The following is a 17,546-nucleotide window of genomic DNA, read 5'->3' as shown; positions in this document are numbered from 1 at the left end:
ATTGTAATACACATTCATTTTTCGATTAATTGTGCAGCCTTAGATGTCATATAGCTTCTCATCCGCTGACCTTTAAAAGATAATCTGGCTCTCTTAATTTGCAAAGATAAAAAAAAATTGATCATAAATTCACTGCTAGGAGACCTTCATCCAATGTAAACAGAATGTTTAAAAGTGAAAGTTTTTAGATCACGACATGGAGAATTACTGTCAATCACAGTCTCTGGAAGGAGAATAAATGATGAACAAGATTTAAAAATGAGCTACGGATGAGTAATCTGAGAGAACTCTTTCTCTGCGGTTGATCTGCTGTCAGAAGAACTGAAACAGAAATCTAAATCACTTTATGACCGTTTTCTTTGGAAACCCCTGAATTCTCATTGGAATCTCATTCATAAACTTCTGAGGCCCAATTGACTGACATGATCCACACTACAAAAACAAAATGCCCACTACGTGATTATCTCTCTGTGTTTATCCTTCGGCCAGCAAAAGCGGGTGTCAAGCGTACAGAAATGTCTCCCTCGGCTTTCCCTCACACAAGGCCACAATGACTTCCTCAATTAAAGCACTTCCGACAGCCGAATACTGCGCTCCAACAAGCCTAAACACACCCCGCTGACAGTTTTCCTCCTCTCTGACCTCGCGGCCTGAAACTGATGTCTAACTAAACCCGCTGAACGATCCACCACAGCACACACCAGCGCGGTACCTTACGCTAGTCTGAAGACAGACTCTTTATTATTTCAGCAGTGAGGTCTCTGTTTATCTTGGCGGACCTCCTTCAGAGTCTTGCTAATCAAACACTCGGCCATTTAATAGAGAGAGAGAGAGAGAGAGAGAGAGAGAGAGAGAGAGAGACAGCGACACACACAAAGGCAGAAAAGAGAGACCCACACACAGAGACAGAGGGGGGAGACTTTAAATAGTAACATAAGACAGTTCTTTCTGGTTCTCGAATCTGATTAGTTGAGAGCCGTGAGATATTCCACCAATCACAACGGTTTCTGATATATCTATAAACCTGTGCCGTCGAACTGCTCTCGTAGTCGTGTGATAGCGCTCTTATATCAGCGGCCTGCGGTCTCGTGCCTCTGGCCATACCACAGCCCTGCTGATATAAGAGCGCTATCACACGACTAAGAAAAAAGCAGAAACACAAGCAGCGCCGTTGAACTTCTCTCTAAACACCAGTGTTGGGTAAGTTACTCTGAAAAAGTAATTAATTACTAGTTACTTATTACACATTCGATAATGTAATTAGATTACTGTACAAGTTACTCTCTTCAAAAAGTATTTAATTACTTATTACTAATTACTGTCTATATCCTAGATCAACCTTGATGAGTTAAGTGATTGAAGGATAGACATGAAACGGCTCTTAATTCATTCAAATAAATAATATTAAACTACATAAAGTATTATTATTAATTACAAATGTGAGAATTATACATTAAAGCACGGATTTTGAAGTTAGACTTTGAATTTTGATGTAAATTCCTCTTCTGCACACACACATATTACACAAAGTATTTAGTTTAATTACATCAGAAGTAACTGTAATTAAATTACAGAAAAAATAAGAGTAATCCCTTACGTTACTTTTCAAGGGAAAAGTAATTCAATTACAGTAACTAATTACTTAGTAACCAGTTACACCCAACACTGCTAAACATTAGACACTCTTGTGACAGAAAATTCTGTTCCTATTTACCATCATGAGCTAAATTGAATCATTGAGCTACATTGAATACTTTTTAAGACCTTTTTTAAAACTCTTTCCATACATCTTAAGACCTCATTGCCACTTTTCGCTACAAACCAAGTTTTAATCGTACATTAACTTACATTTACTGTATACTGATTGTAAGACAGCACAACTAAACAGTCTTAGTTTGTGATAACTCCTTATTAAAGCAACATCCTTCAGAAGGGTGGGAAGGAAGCCCCAGTGAATGATTCTTGCGACTAACCCAATGCAAGGTTTACTAGAAAGAGAAACGAGGCTACGCTAATCGCCTTCTGACACACAGAGCAGTACACCTCACGCTTATTCACAGAGACGGCCCTCAACCATGCTTCCAACTCTTTATCCTCCAACCATTTGCACGAAAACTTGCATTTCTCCATTAACTCAACTCAACTCAACTTTATTTATATAGCGCTTTTACAATTTTCATTGTTACAAAGCAGCTGTACATGAGACACATTGACTACAAGCAAAACAATCAAAGTTGTACCTGCAAAAACAAGAAAAGGTTGAAATTAGTCAACCATGTTGTTTAACAACCGGCTGTAAATGGACCGCCCACTATTCACCTACACAATAGGCAAACTTTAGCATAAGACCTCTTTCGACAAATATGAAAAGATGATACACAATTTAATTCCTTGGAAAATGGCATTTAAGACTTTTTGATACTTTTTAAGGGCCTTCGTTTTCTCTAAATGTATTTATCAACTTTAGACACCCAGTCTATTGTATGGACACAAAACCAATGCAAGTGAATGGGGGCCAGTTACCAACATTTTTCAAATTACCTTCTTTTGGGTTCTGCGGAAGAAAGTCAGTCATACAGGTTTGAAATGACAAAAGGGTGAGTAGATGATGACAGAATTTTTATTTTTGGGTGAACTGTCACTTTAATTCTGTTCCTGAAGATGTCCAGCGCTGCACATTCTGTTATGTATGCACCTATTATTTTATTCCAAATAATCTTGTAGTACCATCTTACTTTTGGCACACTCTGGACAAAATGGCAACAAACACAGTGTTTTCAAAATGCCTTTGTATTTCTTTCTTTAAATCTCAGACTTCAACCCAACAGGCTCAGTTTCACTCCTGCAGTCTGACGGAGTTTCACCATAAATCTCTCAGTTCAGGATTAGTTGTTAAACTTCAACAAATAACCGCAGAGGTGAACGCCGCCTCACAAACTCATGACCTCTAACCCAGACAAGGTCAAAGTAAAGCAGTGACCCGTCTAAAAACATCCACAGTGTCTCACACCGGAGCAGGGCGTGAACTTTTTTAAATGCTCAGAAACGGAATGAATGAGAGTGAATGACCCTGAACACATTCACAAAAACACAAATATCGGCTGCTACAAATGATAAGAGATATAGAGATTTGGTTCTTTCAATGGTCCCTGTAAATGCTTCTATTTACATGAGAATTTTCCTGTGTCATTTCATCAAAATGCTTAAAATTCAAACCAAGCCCCAATAAAACCACTTACAAGACTACTTTTCTCCACACAAAAGAAGCATCTAGTTAAATATTCGGCAATACAGCACATCTACAACACTATACATTTACTACAGACATTTCCAAGACTTCTCCAGGTTTGGTCAAACACAATTTTGAACTCCTCTGATATTTCCAGGTTTTTCATGACCGTGGGAACCCTGCAAACAATCATGTTTATACAGCGTCAAAGTCTCTTCTTCTTAAATAAACGTTATGCAGTATATGTTTGGTGAATGAGATCTGTGATCATTGAGCATGTCAATGATACATATTCATAAAAACTTATTTTCACTACATTCACACTCGTTTAATGGCAAAACTGATCAAAGTTCAGTGGCCTTGGACAAATATTCCCCTTTACTGAGCACACAAACTTATCAGACACACAACTTTCAGTGCGTCAGTGACGTCACATGAGAGAGAAATTACTCATGAATACAGAACATCTAAGGAGCATATTTCAGTTTATTTCTACACAGATTCAACACAAAAGTCAACACTTGCTACAATCAAGTCTTTTAAAACGTCATTGCAGAACCTTCATAACATCCACATCATTGGATCTGATTTTCTACTTGACAAAAAAAGCATTTTGTCGAGTAGAAAATCAGATAAATGATGCTTTAAAGTTGCCAAGGTGCTCTATCTTGTATAAAAACAGTTTTCAATAATAAACAGTCGATGAATCAACTATTTTAAAGTAAAATTCATTTCTGTGGAATCTGACAGCATAGCAGTATTTTCACTCACATTAAGATCATCGAGCATCAATATTAATCGATCAATTCAGTCAGTCAGTCATATTTATATCGACCAGTGAATCAGTTGTGTTCTCTGTTTGCATTTGACACATTCACAATCGTCATTAAAACACGAATCCTTGTTATACAAACATAAATGAAGGTTATTTGCGCAAGATATTTTCTTAGACACAAATGACACATGAATATCAGAACAATCGCGAAGCTCCATCAACTGCGCACAAGGCAAGTTAAACACTTTTATTCTGTTCTACTTACTTTAGTAGTAAGTCTGCACATCAAACACACAAAACCACAAACAAAAGTCGTCTGGTCGGTTTTACAAAGATCAACACAGAAACACTTACCGGTGTCGGAGCTTGTGCTTAATTTAAGACGTTTAAAGTTCCGTCACACATCCGCAAACATTTGTTTTCAGCATCTGCGAGTTCGACTGAGGAAAAATCATTCACACTGACTGAATACCGCTGCACGAGCCCACAGAAATCACACTCGCGTGGAGAAAAAACTTACAAGATCAAATTTATCTAGTGGGCGGGAACTGTGGCCCGGAAGTTGTCGTTGATTAGCTGGAAACGACTGCGCTAGCTCCACCCATCACAGTTTCTTTTCACTTTTTTACTTTAACGAAGGTTTGTCGGTGTTGTTACTTAATTACTTTGGTCATCATTGTTATATTCCATAATTCGGGTGTTTAGTTCGGATTACATTGTTAATTTAGTAAAGTATTGCCTTGTTCTTCTAACCCGTTCCTTTTTTCAGCGCTGGTGTGATGGACCGATCAGTGGTTTGTTGTTGTTGTTATATCTTAGTCATGTGATTATTTGACCGGTTTCTGCACAGTTTTATGGTTATATAAGTTATATGTAAATGTGTAAAAGTAAAGTAAATGTTGTATGGAGGACGTTGGTGTAGACAAAAGTCTGAATATATATTTTATTTATATATGCACAATTTAGAATCTTTTAGACTGTAAATCGTATTATATTGTATTGTCATTGTGTTGAATGTCTGTACTAGAAGCTTCCAACACCAAAGAAAATTCCTTGTGTGTGCAAGCACACTTGGCAATAAAGCTCTTCTGATTCTGATTCTGAATAGATGGTAACTTCAATAAAGATTTAAATTCTTATTGAGTCAATAGCGCCCTCTGTGGGTTATAATACAGTACAATTTCATAAAGCATGTACCTGAGATTAAAGCATTAGCACACTGCTGTACACTTTTGTTTATTAAGACATCAGTAGTCTCGAGAAATCAGGCACGTTTCAGAAACAAAAATAAAAACTATGTACAAATTTGCATTGCGGATGATTTCCGATAAGCATTACTGATGCATTCATTACGCCAGTTTACAAAAACACAATAAAACAGAATATAGTTTAAAATCATCAAAATAGAAAGTAGAAATTGTCTAATGCTGTTAACATATCTGTAAGCTTTAACGTTGACAGGCAGCATTATATCTAAAACACATTCTGTTCATCTACAAAAGACAAAAACTGTCAAATAGTTCATCCTTCAAACGCATGTTACCCAAAACAAACAGTTTGAGTTATTTTCATGGTCACGGTTTTGATTTTGATAACTACGATAAAAAATACTCGCCATTGCAAAACATCTAGCCTACCCCTGAGCACAATCCAACAGGCTAATATACAAACTAAAGCAAAGAAAGAGTTCATAGTATTCTGAAAAGCTGGTTATAAAAGTTGTTTTCAAGAAGAAACAAAATGAAACTACCTTGCTGCACAGTGACCAGCCCGTCTACTAAAAACAACTTAATCCAAACAAAATGATAGCATTTACACATGGAGTTTCACATCATACAGCAGCAGACGCTGAGCTGAATTCAGATGGGTTTAGTGGTGCTGTTGTACACCAGTTTCTCAGAATCCTCATACATGCGAACGTGTCCGCCGTTAACAGCGACCTGCTGATGCTTGTTGCGACGCTTCTTCTTGCCCTTCAGTAGGCAACAGGCAATAACAATCAGCAGGATCGCTATGCCGATGCCCAGTAAGACCGCAATGGCAATGATAACTGGGTACAGACAAGAAGACAGACGTTACGTCAACACATTTACATCTGTGCAACTACAGTATAAAGTAAACATGATATGCCATTCAAAAACAGATTTTTCTCCTTGAATGTGACACATTTCAAGATATGAACGTTGATATTGGAGGTGAAAAGTGGGTGCGCTGCGTGTGCATCATGGAGGACTTAATCCTCATCATCACCACAATCTAGTTTAAAAGTGCATTTAGGCCTGGACATGGACACTGAAGGTAAAGTTCCCACTCCAGATCATCTCCCTGTGCCCTAATCAGGGGCGTAGCCAGAACTTTCTTTTAGAGGTGGCCAGGTAAGACCCAGTGATTTTATTAGGTTGACCAAAAAATCCTTACAGACAGAAATTCTTTAACTTCGACTGTAATTTACACCAATTCTTCATTACACATAGTTTGCTGGTCAAAAACATATACAAAGAACGTAAAGTAAACAATTGATTTGCAATGCTTTCATGTGCTAACATTATTTTAAAATAATTTGCTAGCTATCATTTGCAGTAAGTTAGCATTTTTTTATAGAAAATAAACATTGCAGTACCCCAACTTAAACTTTCGCGGAAATATAACTAATGAATGTAATCCAGTTAAACAATTTTACAGATTTTACTGACCTGGGACCGGCTGTGCGTAAGTTACAACTTAGCCTACTGTAGTTTTGACTTAAACGGTCACTAAGTTACAACTTACACTACAAAATATTTTTGAGTTGTACCATTCAACTTAGTTGAAGCGTAATGTTACGTATAAACTAAATATTTACGGAAGCCTCCTATCAGGAATAACTGTAGGAATAAAATAGCACACTCTCTGAACTAACGGAATAACCTCTTGTTTCACTCGACATTCTTCAATGATTTACACACATGATAATGCTGACTTTTACAATCACTTTCCTTTTAAAATAGAGAACATTATGTGATGACATTTCACTTCCTAGCGCGCCTCCGTGTGTGTATATCTGCCTGTGTTGTGCACGTCAAAATGAAATAATCTTCTTTTTATTTAATTGGCGGTTGGCAGTAAAATGAAATCACCCATATTGCATGTCATTTATTATTGCATTAAGTAGGCTGTATTGTTTTACACCAATAAACAGCATTTGTTTATTAATCTACTTTTAAATATGTTATTCATGAAAGGTAGTATTCTATATACCGTTTTTACCGTTATTATGTGAGGTAAAAGAAGTTTAAATCAAGAATGTTTTGAAATTCACAACATTTCAACAACTTTTTCTCACGAATTTAAAGGCTGCTATTGGACTGTTGAAGGTAAACGTCATATTATGCAACTACACATTACTTTACGGAGAGCTTACGAACTAGCTAGTTCTGCGTCAAGACCAAATGGTGCAACCGAATAACATACAGATTACAGATTTAGTTACAAACTAGCTAGTAGTAGTTACTAAGCCCCTAGTGTGGACTTTACGTTCATGTTTAAGAAAGAACTTACGAATGGCTGGTGCAACCCTAGCCTGATCCTTCTGCTTGCGATGAACTTCCATGGTACACACAGACAGTACAGTACACTGTCACGAAGCGAAGAGGTTAGCAGCTGTTCAGCTATAGCATCAGTGCATCAGCGTATGACATCATATTACCGCAAGAGTAATGTTCTTGCGTTACTTTCAGTGCATACGCTAAATTATCTGCGCAGTACTCTGTAAACTCCGACACGCATCTCAAAACTGCTTCGCACAACAGAGGTGGCCAGATAGGTGGCCTTCCATCATTTAGGGGTAGCCGTGGTCACCCATGGCCACCATGTAGCTACGCCCCCGGCCTATCTGTTGTTATTGGCTATTATTTTATCAAAAAATAAAATAAATAATGTCCAACCAATTACAGAAAAGAAAAAATGTCTGGCCTCTGTGATGTGGGAAATGTTTGAAAACAATAAGTAGTTTTTTATTCAGTTTGGTGTTTAGTTTGTAAAATGAAATCCATTTCAGTGTACTGTTATTTGAAAACACTTGTTCTGTTGACATGAAATTATTTGTTTGAATTAGTTTTACCCTTGTGAAGAGCTCATTTGATCTTTAAGATGTTGTTTTGTGTTACCTGTATCATCTTTGTTTTCCAGTCTCTCAAACGCTGCCTTTCTCTCAAAAACATCAGATTCTGCGATTACACAAAGATGACAAAGATTTTTACAGAAAATACAGAAAAGAGGAACTCAAATTTACAGCCTGATGTTTTAAAGGGGTCATATGACGCGAACACGTGTTCTTCTGTGTCTTTGGTGTGTTATAAGTCGCTCATGCATGTATTAGACGTGTATGATTGCAGAAATGAAAGTGTGGGAACAAAAGAGTCATTCTATGTAAAAGCGAATGCTCACCCAGACCTGCCTGAAACACCTCGTGTAGCCACACCCCCACAAATCTACATCAGCTGGTGGTCTGATTTGACTGAGACCACCCAAATGTAGACGCAAGTAAGGTGGGCGTACCTGTCAGTACAATTGAAGAGGAACCTGATGTTCCAAATATGGTCAGAGGCGTCACATTTCCCTCACACGCTTGCAGTATTCCACCAATCACTACACACTGGTGAACTGGCCAATCACAGCACACCTCGATGAGCTTTGTTAAACATCTGCTCGTTTCAGAGAGGCGGAGCAAAGAGGAGATACAAACATGCACGGTGTGTGGAAAATACAGCGTTTATCAACCTTAAATCCTGTTTACACATTACATCACATCTAAAACAAACTATAATATTCCTTTTAGCCGTGTCATATGACTCCTTTAATAATCTAATTCATGTGACCAAACATTTTACAATATACAAAAATATTTGACCATTGGAAGTTGGAACATGGATTCTAACTACACCAAACCCTCAGACAAACCTTTTCTGCATAGTTAGATTTTCAGGTAAACATCTTTTAGTTTGTTTAATAATCTCCATGCCGCTGGCCGATGTCACAATGTAGGTGGATCAAACTTCTAAAATCCTTGAGGACAAGCACACACACACACACACACGCACACACACACGCACACACACACGCACACACACGCACACACACACGCACACACACACGCACACACACACACACACACGCACGCACACACGNCACACACGCACACACACACGCACACACACACGCACACACACACACACACACGCACGCACACACGCACGCACACACACACACACACACACGCACGCACACACACACACACACACACACACACACACACACGCTTTGGTTGACTATCCCCGTGGGGACAGTCCATAGGCGTAATGTTTTTATATACAAACTGTATATTCTATCCCCTATCCCTAACCCTATCCCTAAACCTAAAGATCATAGAACACTTTTTGCATTTTTAGATTTGTAAAAAATATTGTTCTGTACAATTTATTAGCTTTTGTGCCCATGAGGACCTCAATTTTGGTCCCCACAGTGACACGAGTCCCCATGTGTTGGTGTGTATTCAGGTTTAGGTCCCCACCGGGATATACAAACATGACACACACACACACACACACACACACACACAACACCACGCACGCAACACACACACACACGCACACACACACACAACACACCCACACACACAAACACTCCACACACACAACACAGCACACCACACAACACACACAGCACACAGCAGCCACACACACACACACACACACACACACACACACACACACACACACACACACACACACACACACACACACACACACACACACACACACACACACACACACACACACACACACACACACACACACACACACACACACACACACACAACACACGACGCACACACACACACACACACACACACCACACACACACACACACACACACACACACACACACACACACACACACACACACACACACACACACACACACACACACACACACACACACACACACACACACACACACACACACACACACACACACACAACACACACACACACCACAACACACACACACACACACACACACCCACACACACACACACACACACACACACACACACACACACGCACACACACACGCACACACACACACACACGCACACGCACACACACACACGCACACACACACACACACACACGCACACACGCACACACACGCACACGCACACACGCACACACGCACGCACCACCACGCACACACACACACACACACACACACACGCACACGCACACACACACACACACGCACACACACACACACACACACAGACACGCACAGACACGCGCACACACACACACACACACACACACACACACACACACACACACACACACACACACAGTAAAACTCACCCGTCACTGAGCTGCACGACGACATGCACTGTTCCTCTGTTTCAAAGCGATTGCCATTTCCATCACAACCACCATAATTAAAGCGATGACAGCGCCGTTCGTATGGATTGTAGTACCAGTAGGTGAAACTGGCCCGACAGACTCCCGTTACTGGAGCGTCAACGCAGTGAGCTTCAGGAGTAAGAAAATAGCTCATTAAATGATCAGAAAAGACAACAGGGATGATAACCCACACATTACAAACACTCAGCGCATATAAAACCAAATATAATCACCTTTAGATTTATCCACAGGAATATCCAGTAATCTAATGAATTTACTGTTTACTGCAGAGGGTGAGAAGAAAAACATTTCAGTATCACACCTCAAACATGTGTGACTGTCTTCTGTCACAACAGCATTATACATATATATATGTGTGTGTGTGTGTGTGTGTGTGTGTCTTCAAATATAAACATCGTTTATATGACCAGACTGCACGAGTTAAATTAGGTCTGTTTTCCACACAGAGCTATTGTACAATAACAGTAAACTGTCTGTCATATCACCGTCATTTACTTTTAGTGTGTAGAAACAAGCAACTTCATTCTTCTAAATGAAACCATTGTGTTTGACAGGTTGTGTGAAATGTTCCTCTCCATTGTGAAGTGATTTTAAAAGTGTGAGGTTGTGATGAGTGTTTCTTCTCACAGTTGAGGCATTGAGTCTCGTCTGATTGATCGCTGCACTGCGCTTCTCCGTCACATTCAAGATCTTCGCTGATGCAGCAGTTATTAGAACAGCTAAAGTGCGCCGGACCACAGGCCACGTCACACTGTTCCTCTGCGATGACACCACACACACGTGACTTCTTCATGCAATTTCAACAAGCAAACGTATTCTTGAAGAAATCATCACATCAGCACTTACTGTCATTGTGGATCGGACCTAATCTACCAGATGGTGACGGGGCGTTAACTGCCAACGTAAAAAGACATTTGGTGTGAAACAAACAGAGAATGTTCATAGGTAACTCCACTTCATTCCCTCGATCTGAAAACCACTGAATGAGCGCTTAGCTTCTCTTCTCTTTTCCTCCACACATTTTGACCGTTCAACATCACCATTATTTTACTGAAATACTATTTGCACGTCTCCTTGGATGCCAACTATTTGTATTTTGCATAATAACGTTTGTAAAAGCTCCTAATATACCTGAAACTTTGTCACAAGCGTTGTTACACTCCTCCAGCGTCAGGTAGTTATTGTGATTCGGTCTGCAGCCTCCATATTTAAACTGCTCGCACTTCTCAGAAGCGGCGTTGTAGTGCCAGCGTATGAAAGAGCCTCGGCACGGTCCTTCCTTCTTGGGCACCAAACAGTGATCTGACCACAAGAAAACGCTGCATTAATGTTTCGCACATGCTCTGTAGGCTGCGGGAACAACACGTGTGGGTGAACACGTGCATTTAGAATGAAATATATTTGATGTTCAAAGGAACATTACCGCTTGATTCCTTAAACATGATGTCGATCAATACGAGTCCATGTTTTCAAGCAAAGGTTCAGATATGGACTTTTCTCAGATTTCTGCTTTATTATCATTTATGTGATTGTGTCGTTTTGTTTCCTAAACCGATATCAAAGTTAAAGCACGTTCAGACAGGTCACATGTCAGTCAGCACTATTATGCAACCAGACAATATTCAATGTTGTTTGTATTCAAACACTAAAACTAGCACATGTATTACACAGAATGAAAACGCTGAAGTTAACTGGACTGAGTGAATTACCAGGGGAAATGATTTAGCCAGAACTCTGACACATGACACACAGAGAGGCGCAAACAATGCATGTCTAAAGATGTCATGTCATGATTTATTAATGAATCTTATTCCTTCTCTTTCAACATTCTAAGACAGCTGGTGACAAACTAAAGAGCAAAACAAACTCAATTCATCCGTAGCGTGAATGAAGTTAATGTAAACATGATAAATGTTTAGTTTGAAAATGGTTCATTTGTTTATTAATTTGAATTCGGAGCTCCCAGGTTATTGTTTTTGCATATTCAGACTTTGGCCAGTCACATGCGAAGAGCTCTTCACGAAGTCTCAGTGACACCAATTCTCAGTAAAAACTGAAAACCAGACACACCAGTTTCAGAAACACTCGGAAGACAAACTTACAGCCACTTCCTGTTTCTACTGAAACTATCAGGACACAAATCTGCCTCGGGCACGAACTACTGAAGACCCGCTGCTGCTTATATCACACTTGACTTCACACACCGGCCGCAAAGATTAAACTATGACGTCATGCTACTTTTAAAATAAAGAGAAAAGACGTATTGAATTGTGGAAACAGAAACATTGCAGGCATTAAAAGAAACGGTTAACATAAGACACAGACAGACAAATACTAGTTAATGCTTCATCTTTGTTTTCCTACAAGTCATTTTAAGACTTTGAAAGCCTGTTAACACATCCGAGAAACAACAATCAGATTAAATGAATCATCGTTTAGAAAACACCCATCTGATAACATTTCACCGACTGCCCTTCATTTACTATCACCCATTCTTTTAATGTCTCAAATTGGTTGTCACAGACATAAAGAAATTCCTCTAAGTGAAATGGATCATGTTAACCGATGTATTTTCAGGTAAAAGGTGAGAATTGCTCACATGAACAAAGAGTGTACGCTTTCATTACAATGACCCAGAACTCTCACGACCCGTCTGGTGACTTTAGAGATGTATAAACTGATGTGTCATAAATGAATGAATTACACAAAGTCCACAGGAACTTTCCGTATTTTGTTTGGTTTATGCTTCCATGTTATTTTCCGGCTTATGTTTCGTCATACCGAATGCCTGAGCTGAAAGTACGAGGTATGAAACGATGCTGAAATAAAAGAGCCGTCGTGAGAAAAACACAGGCGTACTCACGGAGTGACTGCTCTGGGGTCAGTACTAACACAGAAACCTCAGCCGAGTCCGTCTGCCCGGCGTCATCCGTCACGGTCAGCTGGAACTTAAACATGCCAGGAGAAAGATTTGAGATGGTCACCGCGTCCACAAAGTTTGGGGATTTCTGAGAAGAGAAAGAAGAAAAGCCATACAACATTGTGTGCTGGACATCTGCTGTGCCTTCACAATAAATATGAACTTTTTAGTTTAGTCAAGCCATTCATAACAAGCTCATCTGAAGACGAAACAGCCACAAACTAAACTACACTGTGTGGAAGTGAAGACACTATGTGGCTAGAATTCATTAACCCAGGAATCACCCAAACATCACACACCGACATGACAACTGAAGGGTCTCCAGACATCATGGTCCAATCGTACTTCACGATCTTCTTATCATCTCTGCTCTCCACGCCATTGAGAGTCACATCATCGTGGGGTTGAACGACTCGGTCCTGTCCGGTGATTGCCACGGGAGGTTTATCCTCTTCATCTGGAACAACATAACCACTGCCGTGATAACCGCCAACAGCGATGAAGTGATAAAGCAAAGTAGAGAGCACAAGACGCCTCTTGCTTTCTGAAGATCAGTTGATAAGATGAGCTGAAGAGATCTACTGACAAATCATTTCACGCAGAAGAAACGAAAACCACAGACGACAGGATTTCTGCTTCTACATGTTGACGGCAGCATTATACCGAAGTGTCTACATTCATGCATGACTTTATAGAGTCCCCCACTTTAAAGACCCCATTAAAACCAAGACGTGGATCAAGTCATCTACAGTTTGGGATTTCAAAATGAAACCCAGATTCTCTGTTTTCTGTCAGATAAATACCTAAACCGTGTTGTGTTTTCTCAATTCTGTGCCACATGCCTGCTCGTTTCCATGGTTTCATCTAACGTGAGGGGGCTTTATATTGTTTACAGAGATGCCCTCCGGACGTCATGTTTGGCCAGCGCTGTGTGTGGACTACAGTTAGCAAACACACATTTCACATTGACATGCCTTTTCTGTCCAATCTAATATCAAATACAGACCACGATATCAACAGCAATATTTCTATGGCATGGAAAGTGTCTGTGGTTTCCGTGGACAGACATTGTCTTTAAGACTTCAAAGTTAAACCAAATATGTTTCAATAAATAAATAAATATTACATTGTCCACCACACTCGAAAAATAAAGAATCCTTCTTTGTTGGGCTGTATGGTTCAACGTTAACATTTAAGTTGCACAAAAGTTTCTTTGTAAAAAGACTATAAAAAGGAAGAAAGATGTGATTATTTTAAGTTGAAAGCTCTGTGGGGAATCAAAAATGGTTCTTCTGTACGATCATTACAAAGAAGCCTTTCTAGCACCTTTATTTAAAAAAACACATTCAAAATGTTATGCGAGTATTGATTGTCTGTATAACATCAGTATCCAAAGTATTGATCCTGTTTCAACAAAAAACATTAAAAAACAAAAACACATCTCCACAAGATAAACGGCAGTTTCATTGGGTCTTTAAAGTGTTTCTCTGACTACATGACCGGCTAAAATGTGAAACAATGACACACTATTGAAGATTTCAGCAGGTCTTGACACGCATTCATATTTCATTCACGTGAGTCACATAGTTTCAAAGCCTCCGTACTCATTTATAACTTAAGTGTAAAAACACATATCTAGAACATGTTTTAAGATCATTTTCCTTACCTGGCACCTGTTGCTCAAGGTAATCTTAAAAAACAGACGTCAAAACACAGCCATCAACTCACGACATACAGAAAAATACACCTACAGCACATATTTCTATAAACTATTACAACCAGATCTCAAACATATGATTTTATTTCCATTATTAGATGATTGACACTGAAATACTCTTACTTGAAACCTTCTGTTCGAGGTAGTCTTCAAAAACAGAGGTGGACACATAGTTTCTGAATCCCGTCTTCCTCACGAAGCGACAGACTCTCTTCTGTTTGTACAGACAGTTGAAGATGAAGCATGCCTTGATGGTTTTGGGCTCTTGTGCCTCCTCCATGAGGGCCAGATTACAGTCTGGATCTCTACAGCAGGCCATCACACAGGCCTCAGGCCGGGACACCGGCGGAGAACCCAGAAATGTGGCTCCTTCCATCACAGATTCATTCGTCTGTAACACAAAATCCTCTTTTCCCAGGCTGAATTTATCCAGACACACTTCCTCACCCTGAGCTTCGGATGGATTTACATGGAGAGACAGGACCAGGACCAGTGCGGTCCAGAAGAACCTGAGCCCAAGCAAAGTCATTCTCCAAAGAACAAAACCTGCTAGAAAATCTCTTTATATACTAACTTAGAGAGAGAGAGCCACGACCTGAAAGAGAAAATACAACTATATGAACACTCAAAAATACTTTGTAGAATACATATGTTCATATATAAAGAGTTTGGTCCCAAAATGAGATAATGAAAAAATTCTAAAATCATGTTTCCTGTTTTGATTGTGTTAGTTAGCTGTATTTTTGTAAGTTAGTTATTATGGATCAAAACAAACCAACTGCAGTTTGGATTAACTGGAATGCAAAATAAAAAACATAATTTTTGAAAACTTTTAAAAACGGAGTTATCTCATTTTGGAACCAAACTCTTCATTTGTAGACCTATGAATCAGTTTATAAAGACATCACGAGTCAAAATAGATATTTTCAACACATGATTGATTATATATTATAAATACATAATGAACATCTTATAGGGGTTAAAACGTTAGACAACAGTAACGTTGAATACATCTTGACGACGAATCTTCCTCAACGAAGAATAAACATTACAGGCCGACGAAGGAAAAAACGCAGCGTATATTTTTGTCTTTTCGACAGTAACATATAAACCGTGACTTTTCTTACCTGTTAATCAGAAATATAAAGCTCCCCGTTGTAATTACTCGTTGGATTAAAGTTTAAAGGGTTTAATGAAAGTTTGGGTGAATGGTGTCGTTCGCTGTTTATTAAAAGAATCCGCAGGTGTGTCCCGATACCTGAGCGAGCAGGAAGTGAAATTCGTCACCGCGCAAGCCACGCCCCCAGACAGTCGCCGCGACGCAAGTCACGCCTCCGGACATTCGTGCATTCTTGCTCTTTCAGCTCAATTATATCCGAGACTGTATTCGGACGGGTTCCCGGTCTTTTACTTATTTGTTGTAGTTATGTTTTTATTGCCGTAATTTATTTTACTCTTACAAGTAATTCCCTTTTAAGATCGAGGTATCTGAATGCAGTACTGACTTTCTTCCGTCTGCTCACTGTCAGCTATCAGACAAGAGAACACACATGTCTCGTGCAGGACTGACCGCAGACTGGCGCGTGACGTCTTGAGGTTGTGTTGGTCGTCTTAATTGTAAGATTAACATAACATACTCATTTAAAATACATAACGGAGTTATTGAGCTCGCTGTGTTTGACGTAATAACGTGTCTTGATCAATTTCACTTGAATCAGGGGCGTGTGAGTGAAACATTTCCATTGCATGTTGTGAAAGCGCATCATTTACCACACATTACCAGAAGAGGCTCTTGCATCTTGCCGTATTGACATGTTCAGTTTCATTTCCTCAACTTATTACCAAAACAAAGCAAAACAAAACAACAAATAACAACTTTTTTTGACTCCAGCTATTTAAAATTCTGCAGCGAATTTATTTCGAAGCGAATTTCTTCAAAACATTTTACAAGAAGCACTTTCCATTTTTTTTATTAAAAGTCAATTTGTGTGTTTTGGATGATTGATTACTGTAGTTAAAAAAAATTGGTGTAGTCATAATTATAATAGAATGGAATAATGGCTAGGAGATGAATATTTTACAGATGAATATAAAATGTATTTTATTTAAACACATCACAATCATGTCAGTCTTGACGAGCGCCACAGGGTGGCAGCAGTCACACACAAACATAAAACACTGACAACAACGTTCATTCAGTGCTATAGACTTTAAAACACTCTCAAAACTGGTCAAGCAAAGACACACACACACGCACGCACGCACGCACGCACGCACACACACACTTGATCTATTTCTGTCTGTTTATGTATTCAGGGTGATCCATTTATCAACATAGCAACCACACATCAACACCCTGGCAACCGCCCATGGCCCCTCCCCCTCTATAGCATCATAAGCCGGGCCTGTTTCGCACTCTTGGCCGGAGTGAATGAATTTGTTGGCTGTGAAAGGCG

General features: G+C 39.5%; 2 protein-coding genes across 8 annotated transcripts in view; both read right to left on the bottom strand.

Annotated features, from left to right (window-relative positions):
* LOC130560175 (pleckstrin homology domain-containing family G member 3) overlaps positions 1-4,518 on the bottom strand; it is a 41,225-nt gene extending 36,707 nt beyond the window's left edge. For 6 of the 7 annotated variants that reach the window (XM_057343763.1, XM_057343765.1, XM_057343761.1 and 3 more), the window contains exon 1: positions 4,359-4,518. The gene's annotated coding sequence lies outside the window, so the exon portion shown is untranslated. The remainder of the gene's footprint in view (positions 1-4,358) is intronic. The other variant, XM_057343762.1, reaches the window with a different exon arrangement.
* A 706-nt stretch (positions 4,519-5,224) lies between these two features.
* Positions 5,225-16,379, bottom strand: spint1a (serine peptidase inhibitor, Kunitz type 1 a). The gene is made up of 11 exons (XM_057344880.1): positions 16,218-16,379; positions 15,214-15,685; positions 13,673-13,830; positions 13,317-13,461; positions 11,585-11,755; positions 11,300-11,347; positions 11,081-11,212; positions 10,666-10,716; positions 10,391-10,561; positions 8,150-8,209; positions 5,225-6,054 (listed from the first exon to the last, which is right to left on the bottom strand). Exons 2-11 carry the CDS (start codon positions 15,617-15,619, stop codon positions 5,864-5,866), a joined length of 1,533 nt encoding a protein of 510 aa, XP_057200863.1. The 5' UTR covers positions 15,620-15,685; positions 16,218-16,379; the 3' UTR covers positions 5,225-5,863.
* Between the last annotated feature and the right edge of the window lie 1,167 nt (positions 16,380-17,546).

Source organism: Triplophysa rosa, linkage group LG10 (assembly GCF_024868665.1).
Source record: "Triplophysa rosa linkage group LG10, Trosa_1v2, whole genome shotgun sequence".
NCBI classification, from domain to species: domain Eukaryota; kingdom Metazoa; phylum Chordata; class Actinopteri; order Cypriniformes; family Nemacheilidae; genus Triplophysa; species Triplophysa rosa.
This window is presented reverse-complemented; position numbering and strand designations above follow the sequence as displayed.

What these genes read in the sequence shown, in the direction of transcription:
- spint1a (XM_057344880.1), bottom strand. Translation starts at nt 15,619, where the DNA reads ATGACTTTGCTTGGGCTCAGGTTCTTCTGGACCGCACTGGTCCTGGTC. An exon ending in GACCCCAGAGCAGTCACTCC is followed by an intron (nt 11,756 to 13,316) that starts GTGAGTACGCCT and finishes TCTTGTGGTCAG; the next exon opens with ATCACTGTTTGGTGCCCAAG. An exon ending in TCCTGTGGATAAATCTAAAG is followed by an intron (nt 10,562 to 10,665) that starts GTGATTATATTT and finishes TTACTCCTGAAG; the next exon opens with CTCACTGCGTTGACGCTCCA.